This window comes from Acartia tonsa, chromosome 9, assembly GCF_053477335.1.
Source record: "Acartia tonsa isolate MP-2025a chromosome 9, ASM5347733v1, whole genome shotgun sequence".
In the NCBI taxonomy this organism is placed as follows: domain Eukaryota; kingdom Metazoa; phylum Arthropoda; class Copepoda; order Calanoida; family Acartiidae; genus Acartia; species Acartia tonsa.
The window spans coordinates 7,277,908-7,290,449 of NC_137268.1; the positions used below are offsets into that span (position 1 = coordinate 7,277,908).

The window sequence follows — 12,542 nt, forward strand, 5'->3', positions numbered from 1 at the left end:
AAACAATGGGTGTTGGGTTGTAGTCTCAAGCTCTTATTAGGTCAGTGTTCTTAATTATAACCAAATGTATATATATATATATGAAATGGTACATAATAAAGAACAGTTTGACATAATAAGAGCATTTGACTACTATCAAACTTTACGGAATTGCGCGAATAATGACCCCCTTCTCTTCCTTCCGAAACTTGATTATTTAAATTAACAATGACCTCTCCCAACTTTATAGTTTGAAATCCCCGTTTTATGGCAGAGAGCGAGGGGACAATGGTTTTTTTTTATTACACTAGTCCCCCAAAGTCGTATAATAACATTTACTTATTCGTTAAGCTAAACAACTTTGGGAACTTAATTGAATTCTGTTTGGTTGGTTGATTAAGTTGAGTGTTCAAAAGTTTCAATCACCAATTTTAATCTACAGAAGGGGTACTTTAGTGTATGATCATTGGGATATACATCAATTTATCGGATATTGTCTTATCCCTTTAGATCCCTAGTTTTATGCAAGCCTTTATTACTTATGCTTAGTATTGCAAATATTGCATGATCATGATTAATAATTTCAAAATAGAATAAATAGATAACTAATATTGATTCTTAAATGTTTTTCCAGCGTCGCTTCAAATAGATTATAATCTGATGGATTAGAACCGGTTTTCAGCTATACTGAAAATTAATGTTTTACTTTGTATTACAGATAACTTTCCACGAATAGTAAATAAAAATCATAAAAATTAGCCTTCAGAATTTTTCATTTCAATTTCCGCTGAAAGCTGTCTATAATACGATGCGTTAAATAACTATTGTGAAACTTACTTCACTGAAGAAAACCAGAAGATATGTGAACCACATGGAGGCACACAAGTCATTCACAACAGACAGTTTTCCACTAATAGTAAGATAAAAATGATAAAACTTACTTTACTGAAGAAAACTAAAAGATATGTAAACCACATGGAGGCACATAAGTCATTGAGAACATGTCCAAACCCAAAACCAAGCTTCGTCTTCCAGTGCATTTTAAATTTATTTTGTAAATTTTTGTCTGCAATATAAATAACATACATTATTGTTTCATTATCTTTTTAAATAAGCAGATTAATTAAACTTTCCATAATATATTAACTGCATAAATATGACTTTTGCCTTAATATTTCATTTAAAAATAATATGAAACTTTTTTTCGACAAATAATATTGGAAATGACAAAAACATTACCTACCAAAAAAACATTTTTTATACTATTTGTACAATTTTTATGTAGCTCCCCAAAAAGTAAACTTAATACTAAACATTCTATAGATAATGATAAAAAAAATAATATCCGTGTTTAAATGAATTTAAAATGTATAAATTTGTTTGTCAAATCAATTAAAAAGAGATAAATATGTTTATATTTGTATTATTGTTTGAATGTTTTTTACATAGTAAATTGTGTACGTACTTTTTAACATTTTTAGGTAATATGCCTTATTGCTTTAATAAATTGCAGTTTCTAAAAAAATCTACGAAGTTTTTAATTGATTTGTGTTACAAAATATTTTCAAATAATATAATTATCAATATCACGGGTAATATATAATATTCTTTCCAGTACTGCTTCGAAACCGATTTATATCTGCTGGATTTAAACCTGTTCTCAGCCATACTGAAAAAGCATGTATAGCATCGAATTACAGTTAATTTTCCCCGAATATCAAAATAAAATTGATAAGACTAATACCAGTTTTGTTAGCCCGAGCCTTTCTTTTAAATTATTATTTTTTTATCTTAATATCCGCGGAAAACTGTTTATACTATGATAAATAAATATTTAATCCAATATTCTTTTTATAGATTTTTAAAAATGCAAATAGTTTTACAAAACATGAATAATGTAGAAACTACTTATATATGTATAATTTTAAAACCTATAAAACAAAAACAATAAGTCCACCAAACTATTAAATTACTAGTGGCTACGCCCCTATCATCTAGGGGCTCAGTATTCCAACTTAAAATTGTAAAAATAGTATAAAACCATCCACAGACTTAAATCATGAAATAATATAGCCTAAAACCGTTTTGGGACCTATGTGAAGATTTGCTAAATTGGAGAACCCTATTAGTTCACTAGTCATCAAAATCTTAAGCTTCAGACAAAAGAACCTTACTACTTTATATTATGGAATTGAACTTAATCTTTTTAAAATTATTATCACAGCACAAATTAAACTAGACCCACAAAACAATAAGTAAAATATCAAGACTTGACAATTAAAAAAAAAAAAAAAGATTTAAATGAACTTAATCCTTACTTTGAGAAATGATATTTTAAACATTCGTATTTAGATGGATACTTAAACCATTAAAAAAAATTAAATATATTTTTCAAATAATTGTGTTAATATCAAAGTAAATATAAAATAAATTTAAATTATGAAACTAGATTTAAATCATTTATTTTGATACTATCGCGCACCTCTAGCCTCTAGGAACTGAGTATTCAAAGGGGTAGAGGAAAGCCAAGAGTTAAATAAAAAAATAATATATACTAAAACCACCCCGTGACCTGTGTGATGCTTAGATGCTTACCTTAAATGGAGAACCCAATCGATTCAGTGGTCAGCGAGATCTTTAGCTACAGACAAAAAACCTTACTTTTTTATATAATACTCATTCCTTCACCCCTAGCTTCTAGGGAAGGGCTTAGGAGGTCAGAAAAATAGCTTAAAACCACCGCAAGATCTTTACAAAGCTTCCCTAAAGAGTAGAATCTATTAGAACCAGCAATTATCGAGATCTTAAGCTAAAGGTAAAAAAACTTACTCTTTTACAGAATAAGATTATATAACATATACACTATTACAATATATTCTGATTATTTATACTAACCATCCATCCATCAATACATACATATATCTACATCATAAGATACATAGTATTTTGATTATGAGGCAGCAACAGCAACTTTTTCTTTTGTTTTTGTTGCCTATAAATAAGAAAGAACAATTACTAACTAAACTTGTTCGGTGTATCTGTAATAAAACTTTAATTTTACATTTCAATTCCTAAATGTTTCATAAAACACTGATGACAACATCAATAAAAACGATGCTCTAAAATTAAAGACAAACGAACAATAACTTAATAAGCAGATTATTAATCAATAAATCTAAACAAAATTTTGCATAAAGTTACAAAATTGCGTAAAACATTATAAGGACATTCTTTCATTTTTAGGATTTTATAGTAATCATCATGTAAAGTTTAAAATCAATAGGACATTTTTAATATGTCTAAATTAACGAAAAGAGCTAACCGTTACAGACAGATGGACAGATCGACCCTAATTATAGAACAGATTTACTTTTAAAAATATCTTTTAAAAAATCTAACAAAGTCCAAGTCCACCATTTGATTGAGTGCTCGAACTTTTGTCTTGAAGTTCTAACAGTGAGTATATAACAACCACTTTTTATTGTCTTTGAATATGACACGGTATAGGCTCAACCTATTTGACACATTGAATAAACGTTTACATCCTTAGCATAACAAAGCTGAGGGTAATAAGAACAAGAAAGAAAATGCAATTATGTAGGTATAGTTTTGTGTACTTTTGACTTTAACAAAGTATTTGATTATATTCACTACCTGCCATAAGAATTGGGATCTAGTGCAGTTCAAGGTAGCACGTTTCTGGTACCGATTATCTCAAAAAATCAACGTATAATCGGGAACAGCCATTAAACAATGATGCACAGTTTTTCCGCAGTAAAAATAAATGCGTGAAAAAGACTTATTTTACGCGTTTTTCCTTCAGTGTATCTCCCTGTGCATCCTTGGATATTCCAAATTATTTATTGGCCTTCTTATGCCGCTTTTCATGGTGTGCGGGCATGACATGTAAGTTTAGCCGTTTGGCAGCTAGCAGCCTTCAAAGTTCTTAGATTTATGGTAATCGCTACCAGGAACATTTTACAGTAAACTGAACAAGATCCAAAAAATGGTCACAATCACATAATCAAACTGACCTTAGGTTGATGGGATGGCACATCAGGTAGCTGGTCAGTGATGGCTTCACTAGGCTCTGCCAGGGGTACGTCAGGCAAGGCTGCAGGATCCTCCAGGATCAGCGCATCCAGCTCTTTCAGAACTTCCTCTTCATCAGCCTAGACAATTAAAGTAAAAGAATAGAGGGTGCATTAGCTATACTCTGTCGCAATTTTGTATTGGGTCTTTAAAATCAGCTAATAGCGTCGGAAATCTAGGCACAAAAGAACAAAAAGCAATTTGCTAGCAGACAAAAAGGGTCTCTGTCACTTATCTCTAATGGTTTCAACCACCAAGTTTATACATGGGATATTTTCTGTATCTTCATTTGGAGTGTATATAATTTATTTTGCCATTGTCTTATCCCTTTATATCCCTGAAGTTTACCTCTGTTAATTGTCCGGACAAGAGTTGATCAATTTCTTTCTGTTTCTCTACAGCTTCAGAGGTTTCCGCTAATAAATCTTCAATTTCTTCAACACTAAAAATAAACATAGTATTATAGACAGCTTTCCGCGGATATTAATATTTCTTTCTGTTTCTCTACAGCTTCAGAGGTTTCCGCTAATAAATCTTCAATTTCTTCAACACTGAAAATAAACATAGTATTATAGACAGCTTTCCGCAGATATTAAGATAAAAAAGTATGAGAATAAAACCAGTTTCGAAGGCAAAGATTAGCAGAGATTTTATTGATTTTTATGCTCATAATGCTATCAAAAAAGAAAAATGTAATATCAAAAGTTTGTACCTCATGACAACTTACGTAAATTGATATAAAATATATAAAGGTAAAATTAAATAATAAAATTTAATAACTTAGAATTTCCTTGGTACTATTTGACGTAAAAATAAAACTAAAAAACAAACAAACTTATTTCATTGATGTATAAATTAAGCAAATAGTAATGTAATCTCTGCAAACAATATTAAGAATTATCTTCACATTTAATTTAAAGCAAAGATATTCTTTAATATGGGTTTATGTGTCTTCTAACAATGGATTTATCATTACTTGGATGTTACACCAGATTCTCATGTTCTTTAATAAAGTGAAACTTGCAGCGGGCTAAAATAAACGATTTTGGGTTAGGGTACCACTTCTATAAAAAAAATCCTTTCCTTTTTAAACTTCCCCACCTCAAGTGCCCCTAGATGCCTCTAGTATCCGCTAGTTAATAAAATAGATACCAAGTGACATTTATTGATATTGTCATCCTTGTTTAATACATCAAATTCTAGTTAAACAAAGATTTAAAAAAAAATACTTAAATTAAACAAATAACATAATTGCGCCTATTAAATAAAGTTATTTATCGTATCGTATTATATTCAGCTTTCCGCGGATATAAAAATTTACAAATATATGATTAAATCCAGGTTTTAACAAACCCCTAGATGCCGAAGACATAGTCTAACAAAACTGGTTTTAATATTATAATTGTACATTTTTATTTTTTATATTCGTAGAAAACTTGATATAGTACGATGCTATACATAAATTTTCAGTAGAACAGGTTCTCATCCATAAGGTTGAGTTTTCAAAAGTTTCAACTACTAATTTCAATCTACAGAAGGGGTAATTTTGTGTAACATCACTAGGCAATTGTCTTATCCCTTTAGACCCCTGATTAATAACTCAGACAGTGGTATAGAATTCCCAATTAAAGGATAGCCGCGCTATTGTGGTAGAATACCTGAATATTGAGTTAGCTCTCTGCAAGGCATCGTTACCCAGTTTCAGCCCATCTATGACTTGTTTCTCTATCTGGGCAAATTCTAGGTCCTGCGTGGTTCATCAATATTCAAAACCTTTTGCCGTAAAAAATATTTTCGACTATAAGGTAGGTAATATATTAATATTAATAACTAGTGGTTACGCCCCTAGAGGCCTCTATCCACCACTTACAATTGTAGTTTTAAAAAGAAAAAGTTTCGGCACCCTTGTACAAATGGAAGCCCAATAAGTCAGATTGGGTTTAACTTAAGGACTAGAAACGATGGCATAATGAGAACCGGTTCTTCCCCATACCTTATTATCTTCCCCACTTTTCGTCATGCGTCATGTTGGAAGGGTGACGCAAATTTCAGATCCAAGATTTCACGATTTAAAAAAAATTCTTTATATTATACCGAATTAAATAATCTTGCAAGCATCTCTTTTATCTTATAGAAAAAAAATAGTAGGTAAATCAAATAGCAAAAACAGATATCTGAAATTTGCGTCACCCTTCCAACCTGACGCATGACGGCGTAATACCGGGAGACGTGGCATTATTTTGTCCACAATCGTATGACAAGTGATACAGTAGTGTTTTCTATAGTCACCCCCCTCCCCCCTCCCCCCTCTCATATCATAGTATTTCATCCCTATTCGTGAGAACCAGTGTTGCAGATCAGGATCCGGATCCGCAAGTATCCGCATTTTTTTGAGTCCAAGGATCCAGATCCGGATCCTGGGGTATAAATTTATGGAAAAATGTAACTAAATTTATATAAAATAGTCACTTAAAAATTTTGAAATATCTGGTAACCGTGTTAAGATCAGCTGATTCACTCCCACACTCTTCTCTCTCACATTGTATATAATCTCCCCTTCCCTTTTCGTATACCCCTGGTATTTTTATTGTCAAGGATCCATACAATCAATGCGGATCCGCAACACTGGTGAGAACAGTTTAATTAAGTTTCTGACATGGAGGGAGGAGACATTGGGTTGTTTATTGCATTAGTCCCAAAAGCTTTAAAATAGCGTTTCATAATCGTTGGCTTAACAACTTTGGGGACTTTTATTGAATTTTGATTAGTCCGTTCATTAACCTGTATTCTATCACTAATTATAATCTACAGAAGGGTTCAATATGTGTATCATCATTGGAGATATATATCAATTTATTGTTCAGTGCCTTATCCCTTTAGATCCCTGCATCATTGACAAGTATTGAATAATTTCCTGGGTTAATCTTTCAAGTTGGTCCAATTGTTTATCCGCTTGATCTAAAAGTCCCTCCTAAAAATAAAAAAAACACAGTCGGTAATAGTTATTTATCACATCGTATTATAGACAGATTCCCACGTATATCAAATTTTAATTTTTATTTTAATATTTGTGGAAAATTGTGTCTGTAATACGATGCTATACATGATACGAGAACATGTTCAAATACAGCAGATATTAATCAGTATCGAAGCCATACTATAAAATGATAAATAATAAAATATATACATCATAAGGACAAATAATCTCATATTTAGCTTTCAATATTTGAATCTATGAAAGGAAATTTCGGGTATAGTCCCTTTTGTGGCAACGCCCCTTAATGGGTGATTCGTCGTATTTTTAAAACGGCTTTTAATAGGTTGTTTAGGTTAGGTTAGGTGATTTCCCCGCAGTGTTAGGCCATTGGCCCTGCAGGGTTAGAGCCCCCCACAGGGGCTAGAAAGAGGAAAAAAGCTACAGTGAAAAATACGAAGAATCGCCCTTTAAGGAGCGTTGCCACGATAAGAACTATACCCGATATTTCGTTTGGGAGGATCAATTTCTAGTCGATTGTCCTAGCCTACTTAATACAAGTTATAAAACTTACAATTATGCGAAAAATATAATTCTAAATTTTCAATTATAAAACCAAATTATATTAAAGTTTAAATTGAATAAAAAGAATCCAGGTATATAATCATAAATTTTTCATAATATTAATCATTCTATTCTTTTATTATGGTCTAACAAAAAGATATTTATATTTTACGTATCAAAGTTAGTAAAAAGAATATGCTAAAATTTATACAGTATACTTGTGCGGAAAATCCGCAAAGCAGTTTTTATTCTTATCACACAGCAAATGCAACTAAAGTTATAATATACATTTGAAGATAACAATACATAATTTTAATATTCCACAATTGTCAAAATTTTGTTGTTATATTATTATGATCAAATGAACCCCTTTTCCTAAATTACTTGGATGTTGCACAATATTTTCATGTCCTCTAATAAAGTGATAATTACAGCTAGATAAAATATCCCCATCCACCCCATTCCCTCCCCTCTTAATGGATTAACAAACTAACCAATAAATAAGAACTGTTGAAGCAACCAAAACTGACGACAAATTTTTCTCTGTCAATATATCCACGTATTCTATATCCATCTGTCTAATATATAAAATGCACATATCATGTATTAGGATATATAAGTTGGAAGGAATTTTAATGTTAGAGGGAGATTTGAAATCTGCATTAAATTTTAGGGATGTTTTACAAAATTCGTTTCTTGTATAATTCTTTATATAAAAGCGGAAATACAATTTAAGTTCATAGATTTTGACCAATAGGATAGGTGGATTGGAAACTACCTGCGCTCTAATTGGTTGAATGATGTGTTACACTTAAGCTTCTCCAATCAGAGCGCAGATAATTTTCAATCTACCAATCACAGATGTCAAAATTAATTAACTTAAATTGTATTTCCGCTTTTAGATTAAGAATTATACAAAAAACGAATTTTATAAAAAATTCTTAAAATTTGATGCAGATTTCAAATCTCCCTCTAACATTAAAATTCTTTCCAACTTATATATCTTAATATGTATCTACTTAAGTCAATTAAAGGAATCTGCACAAGAAAAATCCTAAATCCATAGGTATAACGTTTTTGATTTAGGACAAGAAACCTACATGCAAACCGTAGTTATAAAGTAGCTACTGCAATTAAAATTAATATTACATAGTTATTATTTTGTAAAGGGGGTTCAAATAAGCTAAATAAAGAATACTATAAAACTTATCATAAGATAAGTATAGGGTATTCAATGATTCATTAGTTATATAAAAAAAAATTCAAAGAATTAATAAGTCCGAACGTCACATTTTCTCAAAGGCGAAGCATCTCTATAATATATTATTTCTACTAAATCCCTTGCATAGCTAGGATTATCCAATCATATAGTTTTTTTGGTTACTCAAGTTAGATCATGAACCATTTGAGGACATGTTTCCATAGCTCCCGGTTTTGTTTTAGATATATTATTCTAAGTTAGTCCTAGGGTGGTTTTAGGCTAATTTTACCACACCTATCCAAGCCCCTAGATGCTTGAGGTGAAACATCTAGTTTATTTGACATTTAACATGTTTGATAACTTAAATCATTATTACCTACTAATTTGTTAAAAGAGTAATTCAATTACCACTTTCAAAATATTTTTTATTACAAGTCTAAACTAAAAAGGTTGATTTTTGCTATCAATTAAAAGTTACGCTATTTTGAACATTATTGTATTTTTAACTTTATGGATTTTCTAAAGTAGGTAGTAATGATAATAAATGCGTCAAAAATTTGCAATGGAGTACGTATACAAACAAATATTTGCGGATGAAAGGTTTATAGAATATGTACACAACAATACTAGGTAATAAACAAAAACATGTGGGAACAAAGCAAAGACGATATGTAAAGTACTTTGTCTTTTTTGGTACAAGTACATAAATAGTTTTAAGCAGATGCGTCTATAACAATAAACTACCGTACAGTAATATTAAAATCTTTCGAAATATATTTAGCAAATTGATTGTGTCGGAAAATAGCAAAGAACACTGTTAAACTCAATTGAGTTGTAAGCAAGCACCTTAATATGTTACTACTGCGACCACAATCCACTGTGTATTGATGAATTGTTTAGATATGAATAATATTACAAAAATATGTGCCATGACTAATTCAATATACACTTGTAATTAGAATACAAGGAAGATCTTATTCAAAAGCAGCGGTACACTGCACAATAATTAGCGCACTTGCAAATATTCGATGATTGTAATTAAGGCCAATTTTGTAACAAAAGACACTTAGTTTTGGATGGTAACCAAAATTTTAAGAACCTTTACTAATTCAATGGGCATACAGACATAATGAATTAATGAGTAGCTTTGCTCCAAAATAAAAAGTGATGAATATTATTTATGCCTGAATAGTTATCTATCGCATTGTATTATAGACAGCTTTCCGTGGATAATGAAACAATCTTTTTTTAAAGTTTCGTTAGCCCCGAGGGGCCAAAGGCCCGGGCAAACAAAACTTGTAATAATATTATGATTTTTATTCATTATTGGTATAATACAAAGTAGAATGATGTCTGTCTGTTTGTTTATAGCGAAGGATCTCGCTAACCGCTGAACCGATCGGGTTCTCCTTTACAGGGTAGCTTCTCATAGGTCCCGGGAAGGTTTATAACTATTTTCTTAGGGGGTGGGACACCCCTAACCCCCCCCCCCAAAAAAAAAATGAAAAATACCCCCCCCCCCTAAAAAAAAATCTAAAATCTAAAACACGAAAAATTAGTTTGATTAAACCTTTTGGGGCATAGCCCCTAGAGGCTAGGGGAGAAGCCGCTAGTTGGTAAATAATTGTCTAAAATAGAATACAAAAATAATTTTTCAACATGGCCCAGAGCCAGTTGTAATCCAGCGAATATTAACCGGTTTCGAGTCCATACCAACTGGAGAAATAACTTACCTGATATTTCTTTTTTCTCAATAAAAGTTTGGCTCGATCTTTTTTGCCTTCCTTTAACAACTTTTTAGCCAACTCTTTGTCTTTTTCTAAACAAATAATAAGTTTGATAAACTATATCACAATATAAAGACTGGCGGCTACGCCTCTAGAGGCCTCTAAGCAGCACTTTCGGTGGGGGGGAGGGGTGGGGGAAAGTCACCCAAAATTAGTCTTAAAAAAAAATATTTTTACATGGATCTTTTTTTTAGGGCTGATTTCTCTCAGGAGGGTGGTGGTACTCTCTCCCAAAATAGTTATAAGACATTCTGGAACCTATGAAAAGCTATTAAGAACGTTGGAAAATACGGAAAATAACAGAGAAATGATTTTTAATGACGATTGTGTACTTTATTTATATCTATTAAACGGATATATAAAATACGTGGATATTATGACAGGGGAAAAATTGTCGTCAATTTAGGTTCCTAACGTGGATCTCATTTATTGTTTAGTTCGAAAATCCAGTGGGAGTCGAGGAGATGGGGTAAAGGGGGTGGATCAGTATTTTAGCCCGCTGTGAGTTTCTTTTAATTAGAGAACATGAAAATCTGGTGTAACATCCAATTAATAATATATCCATCGTCTCTTATCATTTGGAGAAAATATATTTTCATTGTCAATGCTTTTAGTTCCAGATTGTTGACCTTTAGATTATCTTTGAACAATTTCGTCCATGAGATTTAAACAAATTAAAATGAAGTATTAGGTAAAGGTTATTTGTATGAAGCTCAAGACCTCGGAATTGGCTGGTTGGAATAGGTTGTACGTTTCAAGGAAGCTTTATAAATGTCTTGAGGAGGTAAAGGGTTTTAGGGTATTTTTCTGAACCTCCCTGCCCTCCCCTAGATGCTAGGGGCGACGCAACTTCAATGAATATATAAGTGTATTCAAACAAGGAGTATAAAGATGCAGCGCATCTTAGGGAAACAAGGATAAAAACATCCATAAGTAGCGAAGCACCAAAAAATCACGGAATGGAGAAATGGACATAGAAAGTTAAAGAAAGAGACTAAACTAAAAGAAAATCCCAAAACCTTTGGCAAATCATTGATACGGACTAGCTTACTGACGGACGGACAGACAAAGTGAATTATAGAGTAGCTACTAATAAAAAATATTAATCATACCTAAATTATTATTGATTCTTTTCTGATATTGTTTCAGTTGGTCCCTCTGTTTCTTAAGGGCTAAAACTGCCTTGTCCTGAGTCAATAAACAATTATACCAATGAATATATTAGGTATTACATACTATGTTGCACCAGATTTTCGTGTACTCTAATTAAGTGACACTCTCAGCTGGTTAAAATAACGATATCCCCCATCCACCCCATTTACCCCATTCCCTTCCACTCCCACTGGATTTACGAACTAACCAATAATTGAGTAATTGGACCCCAATCCACCCCCTCTACTATACCCCATGCCCTCTCCTTCTAATAAATGAACGAACTGACCAATTAATGAGTTCCATGCAAACTAAATTGACGACAAATTTTACCCTGCCAATATTTCCATGTACTCTGAATCAATTCTTACACCTCATATGGGAAACGTATTTAGTTATTTGATCATCCTTGTTAATAAGACTGACGGATTTCCGGACAGGCAATTTGATTTATAGAGAATAGCTTCGCTACTAAGAACAATAAGAAAAGAGACAATGACTTTTACTAGTTACAAAAGGCATAATTTTTTAAACCCCAAAACACGAATTTTTGGTAAAATAAAATATCTCTTCTTTCCCGAATCAAATGATATAAAATTGTTTTTTCCCTGTTCTGTAATTCTGCTCTTTTTGTTAGAACTAAATATAGTTCCCATTTCTTTTTACCTATAATATGGTATCTGAAATAAAATAACAAGAAAATACAATAACAATTTTGCATACTTTGTAAATATACTAGCGGCTGTGCCCCTAGCATCTAGGGGCTCTGTATTTCAAGAGCTAGGAAATGGCA

General features: G+C 31.7%; 2 protein-coding genes across 4 annotated transcripts in view; both read right to left on the minus strand.

The window, feature by feature from the left end:
• The window catches only part of LOC145328107 (major facilitator superfamily domain-containing protein 12-like), a 29,874-nt gene extending 27,418 nt beyond the window's left edge, over nucleotides 1-2,456 (minus strand). For all 3 annotated transcript variants that reach the window (XR_013882338.1, XM_080171677.1, XM_080171679.1), the window contains exon 1: nucleotides 921-2,456. Coding sequence is in view for 2 of the 3 variants with exons in the window: in XM_080171677.1 (XP_080027803.1) it covers nucleotides 921-1,067 (147 nt within the window). In the remaining variant the exon portion in view is untranslated. The remainder of the gene's footprint in view (nucleotides 1-920) is intronic.
• A 111-nt stretch (nucleotides 2,457-2,567) lies between these two features.
• LOC145328109 (charged multivesicular body protein 6-like) lies at nucleotides 2,568-12,431 on the minus strand. Its single transcript, XM_080171682.1, has 8 exons — nucleotides 12,357-12,431; nucleotides 11,710-11,784; nucleotides 10,544-10,629; nucleotides 6,984-7,042; nucleotides 5,730-5,816; nucleotides 4,420-4,513; nucleotides 4,014-4,151; nucleotides 2,568-2,971 (listed from the first exon to the last, which is right to left on the minus strand). Exons 1-8 carry the CDS (start codon nucleotides 12,403-12,405, stop codon nucleotides 2,930-2,932), a joined length of 630 nt encoding a protein of 209 aa, XP_080027808.1. The 5' UTR covers nucleotides 12,406-12,431; the 3' UTR covers nucleotides 2,568-2,929.
• Nucleotides 12,432-12,542: the final 111 nt, after the last annotated feature.

What these genes read in the sequence shown, in the direction of transcription:
- LOC145328109 (XM_080171682.1), bottom strand. Translation starts at nt 12,405, where the DNA reads ATGGGAACTATATTTAGTTCTAACAAAAAGAGCAGAATTACAGAACAG. An exon ending in AAGAATCAATAATAATTTAG is followed by an intron (nt 10,630 to 11,709) that starts GTATGATTAATA and finishes TTATTTGTTTAG; the next exon opens with AAAAAGACAAAGAGTTGGCT. An exon ending in TGCCATCCCATCAACCTAAG is followed by an intron (nt 2,972 to 4,013) that starts GTCAGTTTGATT and finishes TCTTATTTATAG; the next exon opens with GCAACAAAAACAAAAGAAAA.